General features: G+C 37.5%; 1 protein-coding gene across 1 annotated transcript in view; it reads left to right on the top strand.

The window, feature by feature from the left end:
* Positions 1-18,279, top strand: part of gbe1a (glucan (1,4-alpha-), branching enzyme 1a) — a 140,865-nt gene that overhangs the window by 34,949 nt on the left and 87,637 nt on the right. The window contains exons 3-7 of the mRNA XM_079861623.1: positions 2,119-2,234; positions 7,515-7,640; positions 9,659-9,794; positions 14,373-14,463; positions 17,631-17,840. Of these exons, the coding sequence (XP_079717749.1) occupies positions 2,119-2,234; positions 7,515-7,640; positions 9,659-9,794; positions 14,373-14,463; positions 17,631-17,840 (679 nt within the window). The remainder of the gene's footprint in view (positions 1-2,118; positions 2,235-7,514; positions 7,641-9,658; positions 9,795-14,372; positions 14,464-17,630; positions 17,841-18,279) is intronic.

The following is an 18,279-nucleotide window of genomic DNA, read 5'->3' as shown; positions in this document are numbered from 1 at the left end:
GAAAGAAGTTGTTTACTACAATTCTAGATCGCAGCAAAATGTTGTCTCCCCTCTCTCTGTGACACTACTTATAACCGTATGACCAGCGGCCCCTTTCCTCCCTGACCATCCCCCACCTTTATCGCATCCTTCCCTTTTCTATTTATCCCTCTGCCTTTTTGTAATTATCTCTCTCTGAGACCCAGAGGCGGTGTCATAGGAAATCCCAACTTCCAATTTGGCGTGAGATTGCGTTTTGACATGGCTCATATTATATGGTTTCAATTTCACAGTGGGAATGCAGGGTTTGAAAGAGAAAAGAGAGAGAAATTTGGGTCTGGGGGAGCCGGTCTTGATCTGCGTCGGGGGGCTGCAGGTGGGTAGGCATATTGCACTGGCGCTGGTCCTTTATTGATTTATTTATTTATATTCTCTTTCTGCTCTCCATTAGAGTATGTAATGTGAAAAGAGATACACAGAGGCGTACAGGGCAGAACGACAGAAATTATCCACAACAAATCAGTGTCTCTTTTCTGTGCTTTGAGAGGGGTCACACAGTCTTGCGTGGCTTTTTTCCCAGAAACTGAATGAACAGTCTGAGGGAGTTGGTAAAGTCAGCTGCTGTACAGCGCTCTGCATTTTCGCTAGTCTGAACATTTGTTCAGCTGTTGAAGCCATGGATGAAGAGTTGCTTTTAAGGGGCATGTAAATATACTGTGCCTCCAGATTCTTAGCCAGTTTTCACTGAATCTGTAATCCTGCATTGAAATGTAATAATCAGTGTAAGCACTGAAAATGTATTCTTAAGTTAATTGTATAATATGCTATTAACACAAGTATTTAGTTTGGACTAGCATTTGCTATATTTGAAGAAAAAAAAGTAGAAAAGCCAGCAAAAATGTTGGTAACTGGTGGCCTTACTAAGATGGACATGGACCAAGCACAGATTGCATACTAGCATATACTACTTTTACTATAGAAAGCTATGGTAAAAGTAGTAAGAGTAGTTTGCTAGCTAGTATGCGGTCCCAAATTCATCAATAAACTCGTACATATTACATGACAATATTCACATGTCTGTGAACAATTGTAATATTTAATGTTTCCTTTGTACAGGTGCAGGCACTGTCTGAACATTTATTTGACTTTTATTTTGTAAGTCTATATCTTGGCTGTATCATGTGACATTTCAATCATGTGATATATTCAATTTGAAATGGGTTCCTGTGTTTGGAGTGGTGTCATTCAAGAGGTCAAGGTTTGCCTAGTTAGCAATTCCAAGCTAATATTTCATTACAGTACATTATGCTAGCTATATTACTAATATTTTAGCAATTTAGTTTAACAACTTCCTGAAAATGCAAAAATTAAGAAAAGTGCACACTATCTAAGAGTTCAAGTTACTTGTCCAGATACTTCCTGGAAAAGTTTGCATCAAGAAAGAAACATGTTAATGTTAAAAAACATGTAAGACCAATCACAAAAAGGCCAACAATCACTTTGAGGAGCTATGGATTTCAAGAACAGAGTAAAGGTGCACTAGTCAACCATATCAAGAGCTCTTCATAACACCTGTATGAAAGAATTCTACAAAAGAAGGCACTTAACAAGAGCCCTGTGGAAACACATCTGAAGTTTGCCATAATATTGACCCAGGTGCAATGTGGGTAGTTTTGCAAGTTATACTGTTTACATAGACAGGAAAATATGCCTAATAGTGTGTTCCATTTACCTCTTCACACAGATCAGAAAACTAAGATGGACACATCCAGGAAAACCTTTGTTGTGCTTGCTCTTTTGGAATACAAACACATCATATAAAAGTGGTATTTTGCACAGATAATTTCAAAGTGTCACGTCCAAAAATTGAGGTTGGATAGTTCTGTGTGCACCACTGAGTTTGAGACAGAATTGCTAATAAACAATAATTTTACTACTGTTTCACTGCGGTTTATACACTGAGCAGCCATATTGGATTCTGAAGTCCCAGTCGCAAATCCTATTCCAGTTAGCTCCATAGCTTTTCCTGTTGGAAAGACAGCTCCAGTAAAGCATCAAAATGCCTTATTTCAAAAGCATAATGTCAAATTACTAAAAATAGGTCAGTGTCAATTAATAATTAAATATGTTTTCCTTCAGACTCCTGGGAAAAACAGTCTCACCCGTTCACGCAGAAAGAGTTTGGCAAATGGGAACTATACCTCTCTCCGAAAGTGGACAAATCTCCTGTCATCAAGCACCTGACCAAACTCAAGGTACCAAACACATCACTTCATGTTATATTACATCCTGCTTGTTATAATTGTGTTATATGAAACAATTTATATCAACATGAACATGTAAGGTGCATCTCGTGAGTGATGCAAATGTGATTTGAAAAGTTGTAGCTCTTTGTGATGGTCAGATGCTAGAGAGTCAAATTCTAGAATTTAAAATCTATTCTGTGGGCTGCAGTTTTGCATCTTGTGAGGTAACATTTGGATTAGTGAGAGGCTGTGTGTCTCTTCAGCCCGATTAGGAGCTGTTAGCCGCTCTGCTAAAGCAGAACGGGATCTTGGCTCTTCGTGTCCTAGTAGATGGTCATTGGCAGGTTCAGGTGGCATTTGTGGGGCAAAGCTGCTTGACTTGGCTCTCAGGGTTAATCTGGGGTTGATGGGAAGAGGTAGCAGATGGGGACATTGAGTGCCCAACAAGTTCCCACTTGCCAAAGTTGGCGGGGGTACACATGTCCAGCACAGTTTGCTGCAGTGCCACGTTATGGGTTTTGAAGCACCCTGACTCTGCCGGACACCGGAGGTTGATCCGATCACATTAGTTCTGCTTCAGCTGAGCTCAGATCAACTACAGTTCATTTTTCACTTCTAGTCGTTTGTACCTGGGTGTGTTTTGAAGACAGTTGTTAATATCATAGCTACAATATTAGTAAGTCTCGTTAGGAATGCACAATATACTGCACTGTAAAGCCCGTAACACCCCAAACTAACGCCAAAGAACTAGCGCTGATGAAAGCCGACTGTGTTGTCGCCTTGTGTCGGGGGAAAAAGCCGCACTTGGACACACTGAGAGAACTACAGCCGACTTTCAGCTAGAATGCGCGTTCTACGCCTGCGTGTAAATGAGACAACTGTCTATTTCTGCAGATATATTCATCTATATTCGTCATTCAAAAAGGGAAACCGACGCTGCAGACTGCAGATACACACACCATGACCAAAGCAGTGTGTGCTTACCGTTTTGAATATCAAACCTGCTAAACACTTTCTTTATTCCACTCCGCTCATGTTGATATTGAAATATTCGCCAAGGAAAACTCATGTAAGATGATGTAACATTAGAATAGCCTTCTATCTGTACCGTTTTGACTTCTTTGCTCGCTGTTTTGCTATTATTCTCGTGCACTAACTCGTTCACTAAGCTGAACAGCCAATCAGAGTTCTCCCTCTCACCGACGGGCCGACGCAGATTCAACATGTCGAATCGGCCGGAAAAAAGCAGACGAGGACCAATTTCAGCCGACCGTGCAGAACACACTGAGAAAACTTAGTCGGCCGACGCACAAACGCTTGGTGTGCCCCGGGCTTAACAGACATTACCATGTCTGTTATTGTATGATACCCATGATATGGTTAATGTTTGATATTTATTTTTTAAATTCATTTTTACATTTAGATTTCCTTTACCATCATCACCTGTGGTGAAAATCAAGTTTTTAATAATGTTTATATATCTATGTGATGTTTTTAATATGCTTTAAGACAAACCATGTGTAAATTCATAAGTCAACACCATTTCTAAGTATTTTCTCCTTAAAACTGCAGTGAACCAAAGACAGTCTTAAAAACGCGGTTTGAAATCGTTGGTGTTTCTGGCTTCACAAACTACCTTGTAACCAATCAAGTCAATGTGTGATCGTCAACGAGTGGTTGTGAGCTGGTGTGAGTGAGTGGAGGCGGGGCTAATTTGCATATTCATAGAACCACATATACTTAATGAGGCAAGGGTGTAGAGTTACATTCAAACTATTTTAAGGCATGAAGAATTTTTTTTTTTTTAATTCTGAATTTAAAAAAACGCTTAAATATGTCATTTTGTTGATCAAAGATGAATTTTAAGGGATACAATGATTTGACTACAGGGGGACTTTAAGATTTTTTTAATTCTTTTAATTATTCAATAACCACCTGTGACCGGGCATAATGTTTTGGCTTATCAATATAGATAATTATTCAGCCTTCAACCTCATTTATAGAATTCACAATAGGAAAAAAAGACTGTGATTACTCATTAATTCATTTTAGCATCTCAATGACAATCAGTGCATGAGTGTTTTATTAGTAGACCTGATTTAGTGTGAAACTTTAAGCTTGTGGTAAAAGAGAGGCCAGGGTTTCCCAGTGCTATTTTACACACATCATGCACACGTTCCAGATTCAAGCATGTACTCTCAATGTTTCATGAGATTCCCTTTCATCGTCCCCTTAATCAATGTTGCCTAATGCATTTCCCACACACAGCCTTCTGCTGCTTGCCAAATGAATTTGAAACCTGCTGTAAGCGTTAGTTAAAATCAACTCAGCTTTTTTTTTTTTTTTCGCCGGCACCAACAAGACCGAACCTCATTTATTCAAGCATGAATATTTCAGTTCCCTGTGTAGTGATATTGCATTTTAAAAACACTGGGAACACTAGATGCTCAAAGACTTTTAGCAGCCGAAGGTGATCAATACAGATCCCCGGGTGGCTCTGAGATCTCTAAGCAAGCTCTCCTGCAAGACCATGTTTAATTCTCTATGTGGGTACATTCTTTTTGTTGTGCTTCTGTTTGTTGAGAGATACCTCAGTGACTCCAGACAGCTGGTTCAGGGGTATAGTCGTCGTCTCGAGGGAAATCAAAACACTGCTAACTGGAGTCTGAAGGAAGTGAGGAGAAAGGAGAGTTTTCTAGGGGTTTCTTCTTGTTGAAAGTGTGTGGAAAGGATCTGTGTGTATGCGCACGCATGAAGTGGGAGAAAACTAAGCAACTTAAACCTCCATATCTCTTGGTCTACAAACAGAAATTTCCAGATGTTTACCCAGGAGCCCTATTAACACTTCAGGTCCTTTACTTATTGATTGTCATGTGAGATGTGAGGCTGGATCAGATCAGAGGGAGGACGCTTTGATAGGAATGAAATCTAATTAAAGGTCTGATGCCGTGTTGAAGATGAAAAGTGCCTGGGTGAACTTTACTCTTGCTCTAAATGCAGACGAGATTGTTCGTTCACTCTAAATTAAACTCATGCTAATCCATAAATGGTCCTGTCTGGCCCGCTCTATACGGCTGAGAAATGTACCTGCCAGACACAGCTTCTGTAATTACATGGCGCCAACACAAATACATTTCACTCTGTATAAAACTCAAAGGTAAAAATTTTTTCAGCAACCTTGGCTCCAGACGTACAGTGAATTTACCATATTTTTCAGAAAATTATTTTTTCCAAACTAAACCGGTTCCATTTGATTTGAATAATGTGGTTTTTAATAAAAAAAATAAACCAGCCTTAAGTGGTTTGCTGGTCTTAGCTGGTTTCAACTGGTCTAGCTGGTCTCGCAACCTGGACAAAATGGTTTATTCTGGTCTCGTTGGTATTCAACCCTAACCAGGCTAAGTTTTAGCTGTTTTTAGCTTTGCCAAGCTGGGAGACCAGTTGTTGACCACCAGTTTATGCTGTTGTTTTTCCAGAAGGGTGTGAACTCATGAGGAAATTAATGAGCTAATTATCGCATAAACATTTTGAAGATAGTTGTTCGAATGCAACCTATTTTAATGCTAAAAACAGTACTAATTTACACTACAACAGGGTTCACCAATCTCGGTCCTGGAGGGCCGCTGTCCTGCAGAGTTTAGCTCCAACCCCAATTAAACACACCTGAACCAGCTAATCAAGGTCTCACTAGGCATACTAGAAACTTTCAAGCTGGAGCTGGTTGGAGCTAAACTCTGCAGGACAGCGGCCCTCCAGGACCGAGATTGGTGAACCCTGCACTACAAGATACGACATCCCAAATTAACCCATTCTAGATAGATAGTAATAACTGACCTAGCTAGTCTCTGCAGCCTGCAAAACCTCACTACTGAGGAGACTATCATGTTTCCATGGTTACAGTGGCTTTTCTCATTTGTAGATATTGTTTCACATGTAGGTAGTGTTTTCAAGTCAATATTTTTTTCTAATAAGTTTTTAAATGGGCAAACAAATTACATTATTGGTCAGAATATTTGTATTCTGGTTTAGTGGTATTTCTCAGTATTGGATATATAGACAAATATTATATATTTAATTGTACATTTTAGATTACCTTTGCAATTATCTAAGACTCCCTTTTTGACATTTTCTTCTTTTGTCTCTCTTTCTTTATCTTTCTCTGTCACTCTTTCTCAAAGTCACAGTGTTATTTCTGCTGTTAGTAAAGCGATGGTGTGTTCTTAGCTTGGTAATAGTCTGTGCAGAGCCGATCAGAGTGGTTTAAGGATGTTCCGTCCCGCCCCAATGTCTCTCCAGAGTGGCTATCGATCTGTGACAATATCCAAGCTGCCCCCCTGAGAGATTGAAGGCAATGATGGACTTCTTAAAGTTCTTTGTTTTCTTCTGCTCTTCTCTTCTTCTCTGTCAGCTCTCATCAACAAACACCTGTCCACCTGGTGTGTGTGTGTGTGTGTTCTTGTATATATGGTTTATGAGGACACAATGTGTATAATGACATGGGTACTACAACATAAACATGGTTTGTGCAGGACAATTTCTGTGTCCATGTAAACCAACTGGGTTTAAAAAAAACATACTAAACTGTGTTTTTCATTGCAACACACAGGAACACCAGATTGAATTGCCTGGAAAATGTGTTTTGCATAATATACGGCATTTAAATATTTTTTACTCTGTGTGTGTGTGTGTGTGTGTGTGTGTGTGTGTGTGTGTGTGTGTGTGTGTGTGTGTGTGTGTGTGTGTGTGTGTGTGTGTGTATACATTTCCGTTCAAAGGTTTGGGGTTGGTAGGAGATTTTTTTTATGTTTTTTGAAAGACGTATTTAATGCTCACCAAGGCTGCATTTAATTTTTTACATTTTTTTTTTTTATAAAAAATATAGTAAAAATATGTACAATTGTGAAATATTATTATAATGAGTCTTCTTCATTATTACAGTCTTCAGTGTCACATGATCCTTCAGAAATCATTATGCTGATTTAGTGCTCAAGAAACATTTATTATTTTTATCAATGATGAAACCATAATACATGTTTTTTTTTTTATTATTATTATAAATATCTTTAGACTTTTTACTTCCACTTTTGGTTAATTCAGTGCATCCTTGCTGAATAAAAGTAGTAATTTCTTTCAAAATAAAATGTTGTACTGAACCTAAACTTTTAAAAAGTTGTGTAATAAAAACATATCTCTTTTATGTTGATGTATATGCCTCTATTTTGCATCAAAAATTAACCTTGAAGAATACAATTTATTTCAAGGTGTCAAATTGGTCATTTCTCTCTGTAGCTTGTGGTCCTGACTAAAACTGGGGAATATCTGTTTCGGATCTCTCCTTGGGCCAAATATGTCACAAAAATGCTGGATTCAGTCACATATGACTGGACCCACTGGGACCCTCCACAACCATACCAGGTGAGTTTACACCCTAGATTTTATGTAAAAAATATTGTAGAATATACACAATATAATTATTCTGAACAATTTATTAAGACACTTTATCACCCTCTTATTTTGTTGGGGTCAATTTGGACCGCTTTGGATTTTCAAACTTTGTAAAAATTTGGTTAAACTATATATTTCTTCAACTTTTGTGAGTTTTTCTCATTTAGGGAATAATGAATAACACTGATGTAGAAGCACCTAACCCTGGTTTAAAAAAATCTGTGAAAGGATGTTTATGGTTGTTAGTTTTTTGGATCCCATTTACTAGAGAGATTCAGCACTGAAAAGAAGTGTGATAAACCAATTTTACCCTCACAAGGGTTTGAAAACCAGACATAACAAAAAGGTACAAATAACAATAAATACTACTTTAAGTACAAATAGTGATAGATTTTTTTATTTACCCTTTTTCCATCACACACAAGCACACGCTCTCAGAGGTTTCTGGTGTTAGGGATTTGGACAGATGCTTTAGGCTGTCAGGGAAGAGGGTTGAGTGATGGACTCTGGCATGGTTTAACCTATTAGAGTCAGGTTTTACCCTGCAGAGGTTCAGTGGAGAACCGTACGTCACACAGGTCATCATCAACTGATAGCTGCTTCCAAGAATCAAGAGTTACCAGTTTCACCACACTTGCTCCTTTCTCTCCAAGAAAGGATTTTTCTTTCCATTTTCTTAAAATACTGATTATTTATAATTGCTACTTTTCATTGTAGACAAATCAAGTGGTGTTTTTCTGAAAGAATACTGGGCCAAAAGAGCCCATGGTTGAAGAAATACCTGTTAATTATAATCTTTTTTAAAAACCACTGTTTGTTTTAGGGTGGAGGTAGTTAAGAAGAAAAGCCAAAGCGGGAGGGAATGTTTGCGGGACCGTGATGTTGTTCAGGCGAGCATGTGGCCTTCCCGTGGCTCTCAACCATTTATCATCAGTAGCCATTAGCATCTCTGAAGCACCCCGCTCTTATGCCGACCCCTCTTCCGTGTTGGTAATGACACTCAAAACCGCCTCCTCTTAAGTGGCCCGCCACATTAAACAACCAATTTAATCGGAGGCTACTCAACAATTGCTTTCGCCCTCTTGATGTCTTCGTTTCACTGAAGAACCATTTGCAAACGGCTTTGATATTGGGCGGTTCTTCCACCATGACAATGAGACAGACTTGCCTTTGATATCTATTCATGGCATCAGACATTCATACAGCGACTGTGGTCAATGCCATCATGCACATAATCAAGTTTTTCAGAGGAGATGAATTGGTGACACAATGTCATCTGACAGTTATAGTGGTTGCTGCATGATTAAAGGCAGGAAATATAGCTTTTTTGCTTTCTGTAAATGGCACCATTTTCAGTGAGATACAATTGGTTTATCTTACTTTCTTGCATTTCACTTCTATGTGTCTTTGTATGTAATTGCTTCTGTTACGTCTCGCAATAAAACCAAAAGATTGCCATAGTAAAACCAATATTATATTTAAATTATATTGCATTCAAAACTACCATATTTTTTTTTTATATAAACTTTTTTTTTTTTAAAGTTAAAATATTAAATAATATGGTGATACATTAGTCGGATTAATCGCATATATCAATATTTGCTGAGAAAATCCATCCAAATTAAGATTATTCAAAGATGTAATTTTATATTATATATGAATCAAAAGTATTTATTATATTGCATTACATTACATTACATTATTATTGTTGTGGAAGTCAAAAATTGAATAGACATTACAGAAATTGTTTGCTGTAGGTTCCATTTTCCTTGTATTGTTATACCGTTTTCCTTAAAAACTTGTATTGTTGCAAGCATTCAATGAAGTCAAATATTTGTGTTGTATTGTGTTGCATCAGGATCTTTGAGGTAACCCTGATGCTCAGCAGAACCTTCTAGCAAAATTTCTCATCAAAGCTCATTGAAGAATGGTGGATTGATATCTGGACCCTTCCTCTCAGTCTAACCTTTCTTCTTTCTCGCTCCCAGTTCCAGCACCCCAGACCCCCACGGCCCAGCAGTCTTCGTATCTACGAGGCCCATGTGGGCATCGGTTCGCCTGAGGAAAAGATTGCCTCTTACAAAAACTTCACCCGAGATGTGCTTCCTCGCATTAAGGATCTTGGTGAGTGATGAAATCTACAGAAACACTGCCAAAACACAAACGTCAAAATGATACAAGCCTAGTAGAGTGGAACACACCCCTCTCTGAGGTCAAATCGCTAACCCTGAGATCCCGGGCCAGAAGAAATGGATCCTTTGGTCTTTAAGAAAAAAAACGTACTGTTGATCAAAGAATTCCTATGAACGAGGTGATTTTACAACAACTGATTTGAAAGAAGTACAGTTAGCTGACAAAATGAGCATGTTTAGATTCTGTTATATAGCATGGTTGTGTTTATCTTATTCTTTATTTATCACTACACTAGCTGGCAGCAAAGGAATATAACAAAAAGCTGTTGCAGTGTTACTTCAGAAACATGAGGGTCAGTGGCATGACCCTCTATTAACTTGACAATTCATGCATACAAAGACTTGAATACACCACTTATGATCATGTTTTTAATTTCTAACTATATATAACTGTCCTTATATTGTAATAAAGAATAAAAGCCATTAATTCTTATTAAAATCCTGATTGAAAATAGTGTGTATTTATTGTCTCATCGCAGAATGTGCAATGTATAGGGATTGTAGTTGATCGGTTCAGGTCTCTTTCTCTTCCTTTGAGCTTGAACAGACACGTGAATGGAAAATTAAGTCAGAATACCTGTCTCGGCGAGTATCCTCGTAAACACAGTCGGTTATGTGTTGGAAACAATTGAAAACGGATGCAAATCATTATAATGGATCCGCGCATGTGTCTTAAAGCGACAGCAGCCTAATATACCCACAGCTGTTTGTCACCACCAATGTTAATCAAACAACAAAAGAGAAAATCACTCTTGAGGCTTTAACAAAGACAAATTGTTTTAATTAAGTTAATTATATTTCATTTATACAGTGAAGACTATGCAGTGTTATTTTACATTTGATTATTCAATGTCTGTACTTGAATACAGTTACATTTACCTGAAAAACATAAAGCACTACTTATTTAATTTGTATCTTTGTATTTATCTATGCTTGTAATTTGTTTATTATTTTCTATGCAGATGCTGTATCCCACAAAACTACCCCAATCACCCTAGAATGATTCATTCTTGACAAATAGAGCTATTCAAATCATCTGGTGAAATAGTTTTTTGATATCGCAATAAATAACGCAGAAAACTAAATATCGCAATGTCAGTTTTTTCCCAATATCATGCAGCCCTAAATGTCATGTGCTACAACCATCTTTTCTTGTAAATGGTATAAATGCTTTTAAAATCAAAAGAAACCAACTTGAATACACCGAATTTATTTCTAAGAACTTGGCACATGCATTTTAAACACATTTTTTTTATTTATTATTATGGATTGGATACTCTTATTTCATTGCACCATAAGTAATTTACACACCATTTGATCTCATATTTTGTAAAATTTGTTTTCCGAATACTCTGCCTTCCTTGCACCCTAAAACGTAAGAAAATAGCTCAAGATGCAACCAAAAACGACCGTAGTATATTGCGACACAAATGAAGCAAAAGAGTGCATGCGACAAGCAGTTCCACATGGAATATCATGCTAACTGTCGCAAGCGGAACTGTTAAGTTTAGTTAGCAGATGTGAGAACAGCTGCCGCCTCGAGTGATTCCATTACTGCACAGAGAGCCGTTTCCCATGATTGTTTCCTTACAGAGCTTTTGACGTGGAAGCCTGAGAGGAAGCCAGCCTACAATTACTTTGTCAGAAGGTTCCAAATGAGGTTTTCTTTGTGTTTTTTTCTGTGGGGATTACAGAACGTACCTTAAACATTAGTGTTCATTGCATTGGTCTGATCCATAAAACATCACCTTCTGTTGTTTGTTTTCTCGAGGGCTGAAGCGTTAACCTTTGCCTGGAGCAAATCTGTTTGGAAGCAGAGTTAGTTAGCGTAAAATGATTTTTCACCCCTTAAATGGGTGTTAAAATAGTGAGTCATTGTGCTGCCTTTGACTGCTCTCTCTCATGATCAGCGCTCTCCCCAGGGTTCTGTGCCTCAGTTAATGTGCTCCTCAACCCTCCAAAAGGCAACAAAAGCAAAGCTGCACTTTGGCTCTTAATGGAAGAGCAGTTTGGCACTAGTTTTAGAATTGGTGGTGCCCTTATTTCGCCCTTAAAATCTTTTGTGTCTTATTTTCCCCTTCATAATTAATCCATTGAAGGAATTATTGTAGTTGTAAAGGAATACATTTTGAAATGAGCTTCTAATATAAAAGTTTAATGTCACAAGCACACTAATCATAATCCTTTGAAGTCTGAATTTGAGAATTTATTTGTCTAATAAAATGGCAGAGAATTTGCATTGAAAGGAACATTTCTATTTGAAAAAAAAAGAAGGTTGTTATATTATTATAGATTAAGTATGGCCTGCCCTTGAGATATCAGGATTTTTTTGTTGTGTACTGCATGATAAAATGTTGCTTGACAGGTCTGAAGTTTGAATCCATTGATAACAGATTTTGTGACGGAGGAGGATTGAGTCAGACAAGCTGGGCACAAAAGCATCCTTTGTTCTGCGATTTTAATCAACATTCACATGAAAAAGTGTAGCGAAAAAGTTGATTGACAAACAAAAGGAGCTAAACACAAATTTCACAGATGCAGAAGGCAGCAAGTCTAACTTACTGCATGTATGCTGCATGGGAGAGAGAAAACAATGGTTAGTCTCTCAGATGACTGAGGTACAGTCATAACCACTGCAAGATACATAATTGACAACACATCTCTATCCCAAAAATGGTGTTCATTATGATCACTTGTATTTTTAAACATAGATCACACTAGAATGGAACTTCTGTAATTTACTAACCATCATTGTTCACACTTGTAGTTCGGTTGGTTCTTTTGGTCCGGACCAAAAAAAGAAAATAATATATTTAGTCCTGGTTCGCTTAGCATTCACACTGTCATTTTTATTAAACCTAAAAACTGCTTTTTTGATGTATATTTTGCATCAACATTATTAATACACTACCGTTCAAAAGTCTGGGGCTGGTACAATTCTTTTTTTTATGTTTTTCATGCTCACCAAGGCTACATTTATTTGATCATAAATACAGTAAAACAGTAATAAAATATTGTTACAATTTAAAATATCTGTTTTCTATTTTAATATATTCTAAAATTGTATTGGTTCCTGTGATGGCAAAGCAGAATTTTCAGCATTATTACTCCAGTCTTCAGTGTCACATGATCCTTCAGAAACCATATGTTGATTTGCTGCGTTTCATTATTATCAACATTGAAAACAGCTTTGCTGCTTAATATTTTTGTGGAAATTGTGATGTATATTTTTTCAGGGTTCTTTGATGAATAGAAAGTTCAAAAGAACAGCATTTCTTTGAAATATAAATCTTTTGTAACAGTAAAAGTCTTTACTCCTGATCAATTTTTAACATGTTCTTGCAAAATAAAAGCATTAATTTCTTAAAAAACAATATGTAGGCTGCCGACCTCAAAACATACATCATGAAATATTAAATATTATATTATATTTTGGTGATGCACTCAAGTTTCAGACACTGTGGAAATGTTGAGTTAGAAGATCACATACGGCGCTCAAAGCACCTGCATAGGATTTCAATCTATTTACATGATTCTCAGCTATGACGAATGCTTTAGTCATACTTATTACTCCCCTCCTCTAACAAGTTTTCCTGGACTCATAGCAGTTTGATTTGATGTTATTGGATCCTGGAAATTGCCCTTGCGGTATTGTTTTCATAAAACAACTCGTAAAAATGTCAAAAGAATAACTTGTTATAACCTATTGTCTTTAGTTCTCTGTATACGACTAATTGCACTATAGTCAACACACATTTATGAGGAATGACAGAACAACAACTCATTAGTTCTGTTAAATCAACATTTAGTTTTAAATATCTATAAAAATACCAACAGCAATGGTCAATTTATCACATTTACTCTTAAAGCATCTCCATTTATTTAATATCAGTTGAGCTGTAGCAGAAAGTCAGTCCTCTGTCAGTTCTCTTTCAGGTCCTGGTGTGCGAGAGTGAGTTTTCCACTTGTTTGGTTGTTACAGGTTGTAGATTACAGGAGCTTCTCAGCAGTGATTCTGAGCTCCAGGACTATGGGATGGAGAGATAGACTGGGAATCAGATCCTTAAGGAGAACTCTACCTGAAACCACTGGAAGTTTCAAAACTTCTTTGAAGTTTTTTATCAAAATCTAGAGATTATAATTTGTATTACAATCTTATTATTCACAGAAAGTGTAACACTGTTCTCAAATTCTTTTCATGAAAAATATCAGCTTAATTGTAATTTATCATGCTGTCATTTTGCCATTAAAGATTTGGATTATGCTGGAGGTGACATTTAAACCTATGCTTTGGTTTCACTCATTTTTAATTATGTTTTAATTCATTTACATTTTCCAGTGTGGACATCACAGTACTTAAAATTAATCCATACTGTTAAGATAACAACTTAGATTTACGCCTTGATGTGTTTCACTTTGAAGATCTTCTTGAAGGTCTTTTGACTCCTAAATTGAATTAAAATGCTTTTTCTTTTCTTTTCTCTACTTTTCCCCTGTGTTTTCATCTCAGGATACAACTGTGTCCAGCTCATGGCGATCATGGAACATGCCTACTATGCCAGTTTTGGCTATCAGGTCACTAACTTCTTTGCAGCTTCCAGGTACGTTTACATTTATACATTAGGCGAATAAAAAAGTGAGTTACATTGCAGTCAAGGTATATATTTTTTTCAGGTCATGCATTCCCTGGATATCGAACCCATGCATGAAATTGGGGTTGCTAGTGCCATGCTGAAATGTTTGAGCTACAGGATTATTTCAGAACCAGATTTTTTTTTTAACATAGTCATCTGTGCTGAGAAATTTAAGTAGTCTGGATGTACAGTATATCCTTAAGTATAATTTAAATATAGTGCATTTATCATGTTTCTGCTAAGTGGTCTGGTAAACAATGCATTATTTGTGTTAAGGTACTAATACATTTTTTTTTAGTCACAAGTAAAGTCCACCAAATCAAAGCTTGTGTTTTAAAAAAAAATGTGTACAGTCACCATATAGCAGGCGTCTTAACTCATGGGTCATTGATTTGTTCTGACCAATGCAATGGATAATATCATAAATAGGCTTGTCAACTCTTCAAAAGGAGGAGAAATATTCCCATATCATTTGTCGTCGGCACCAATAGTCGTACAATTGCAAATTCATCTGTCTCTTGATGCCAGAACATAATCAAAATTCTGCAAGATAGAATAAAACACGGCCACTGCTGTACAGGATACATTTACAATTCCCTCTTGAAGCTGTCGGACAACTAACAGCCTCAAAGTCGCTAGGGCAGTTATGGATTGTATTTTTAAGAATTAAGGTTAACACCTACGTCCCAAAGGAAATTATTTTCACCTCGGGACTTCAGATCTGGTTGTTCCGGATGTGCCAAGAACATGCACTTCTCCTTCGCCAAAACACATTAGCATGCTCTGCCCTGGTCACATTTTATTTATTAATGTTATATCTACAAGGACTGGGAGACTGAGCATGTGACAGTATCTAAATGCTTTTCATTTTCCTTTAGAGCTCAGGGTTTGGTGGCGTTGTCTCTCAGCCTGTGCAGCAGTAATTCCAGTCTTTAAATCAGGATGAGGTCCTCTGTCAAGGGCAGTAATCTTACTGTAAACACATTTGCCGCTAATCCCCAAATAGAAGAAAGCCCTGATAAATAACAATAGTAAAAAACAGAATTGGGTCTCCAAAATAAATAAACTCTCATGAAAGAAAATTGCATCTTTGAATGTGGGGAGTTAGCAACTCCCTCAACCTAATAAGATATGACAGAGTCATTGGGAATCTTTATTTGGCTTTGGCTGGCTGAGGCGGCCGGCACTGGTGGACCAGTCCAGATAAAGTGCAATGTATACAGAGTAATTTCACTCATGATTGATCACTCATGCACATTTAAGACCTATTCCTCTTTCTGCTGGGTGGAGAGAGCGGGCGAGGGAGGTGACTTGGAATATCATTAGCTCTCTTCTCACTTTACTTGTTCTTTGCCCTGATGTCTTTTAACCCAACGGAGTAGATATAGAGTTGCTGGGAGTTTAGAGTGGGTAGGCTATTTGTTTTGTGATTTACCCTTGGATCCGAATCCACACACTTTATATCTTGTAGATGGCTGAGAAGTGCCCAGTCAGTACTTTTAAAAATAGTAATTATAGTCTTAATGGTTTTTCGGCCCCCAAAAACTCACACATACCAGAAAACCTTTTAAATTACAAAGTAATGGAACATTAAACTCTAACAGATCTCGCCTATATTAATATTGAGCAAAACACATTAAATAACCTTTATTTTTAACATTTGCTCTCCTTTAACAGTCAGAAGCAAAGCATGCTGGGAACTAGAAATCTGTTGTAACTCATTCCGTTAATCTCTATGTATATATTCACATACATTCACATTTTAAATGGGAACATGTATGTGCAATATAAGTACACAATAAAGGATAAAACTTTGTGAATATTAAATGTAATGCTATTTTTGTCTTCATTTATACATATTTTATATGCAAGCTATAAGGTACGAGAGGCTGTGCTGTATCGTGAATAAGTCATGGCTGAAGGGCTGCACCCCTTAAGGGACTTATTCACGATACAGCACTAGCCTCGGGTACCTTATTGATTTTATAAAACGGTTACCACACAATACAAATGTTAAAGCTAAAAAATATGTATCAATGCAATTTTTATGAAGTAAAATCACTAAAAGCATTCCTTCCGCTGGAAGAAATAGTCCCTGACCGTGAACAGCAACAGAAGTTACATTATTTTGCCATTAGATGGTGCCAAAGACTGTCTTTATGAGTGAGTCAGTCAGTGAACATCGAAAAGCAAGACATAACTGACAAAAGATGTGTCAGGGCACGGGAAACTCCCTTAAAGGAGAACTGTTTCTTCCTGTTTTCGGTCGAAGTCCACAGTAATCGATTGTCGAGTTCACGCGCATAGGTTTAGTTATCTATGATCACGCGCGTGAACTCGACAATCGACTACTATGGACTTCGACCGAAAACAGGAAGAAAATACAGGTATTTGCGCTGGCTGAATTAACATCACTTTTATTAATATCTTTCACACCTACTGCAGTCAGATTCACCCGTGTTCACTCTGAAGGAATCACTCACATGGCTGGGCACTTGTAATGACACATCAAGGATGTTAAGAGGCTAAAAGCAGGTTTAAAACTTGCCCCATTGAAGTCAACAGGGTGTAAATTTTAAAAAGAGGATAACACGGTGTAGGCAACACCGATTTTTGTCATTGTTCTCTGTACTGACAGCACTCCAAATTTACAAAAAAATTAAACAGATTTTTTCATTACGAATATTGGACTGACCTGAAGGAAAATGCTATACTGTAAATCCAGGTACACTCGATCTCTCACAATGAGAACATATGTTTACGTTGCTTAGAGTGGTTGCTAGGGGTGTTGTGAGGTGATACATAGAACATTGGGTGAAGCGGTCATAGCCGTGTTTTATCGTGAATAAAACACAGCCATTGACCAATCAGAATTAAGGACTGTAACTAACCGTTTTATATATGAATACTTACCTTATTATAGTCACACATGGTCAATGCATATATTGCAGTATATAGAAAAATATAAACATTAGTTTTGCTCAAGATTTTGATAATTCTGGTTCGACCCCTTTTTCATTTAAGATATTTATCAACTTACAACTTATTAGCTTACACCACCTCATAACATCAACCTATCAAACATCTAACCAATTCTCTCTACAAACCACGCATTCTCTTGTCTTTTCCCACAGCCGCTTTGGTATTCCTGATGATCTGAAGCATCTGGTTGATACCGCGCACTCCATGGGCATCACGGTTCTGCTGGACGTGGTCCACAGTCACGCCTCCAGCAACACAGAAGATGGGCTGAACTACTTCGACGGGACCGACTCCTGCTTCTTTCACGGAGGCTCCAGAGGGAACCACTCACTCTGGGGCAGTCGACTCTTCAATTACTCCAGGTGAACCAATGCTAAGAAATATGCATGCTTAATATATTCTGCTCACATTCCTGACTCTTCTCCTGTTCAGTAAGTTCTCATTTGTGAATATCAAACAGTCCCTGAGTTTTCCAGAAGCATTCACATGTAATGGAACACAAATGGATCTTAATGGCATCTTAAGACGTATAAGAGGAACTCTGGTGTTTCCTTGTACCATCATAGCCGTTCACCTATGAATCCCGTTGATTATTAAGCAGGTGTGGCACGCCTCACATGCGGTACTACACGGTTTGCAGATAAGCTCTTTTTGGTAATTCTACAATCCGTGTCTCCTTACTCACAATAAGAACCTTAAGAAATCTCTCTCCGTCCCTCGTCTTTCTTCTCCTCTCTCCTCATCTCAGAGATGACAAGCTTTCTTTACACCACCTCTCAGCGCTGATCCATTAGAGGTCTC

Source organism: Squalius cephalus (genome assembly GCF_949319135.1).
Source record: "Squalius cephalus genome assembly, chromosome: 24".
NCBI lineage: Eukaryota > Metazoa > Chordata > Actinopteri > Cypriniformes > Leuciscidae > Squalius > Squalius cephalus.
Note: the sequence above shows the minus strand (reverse complement) of the source record. Positions and strands in the feature narration are given on the sequence as shown.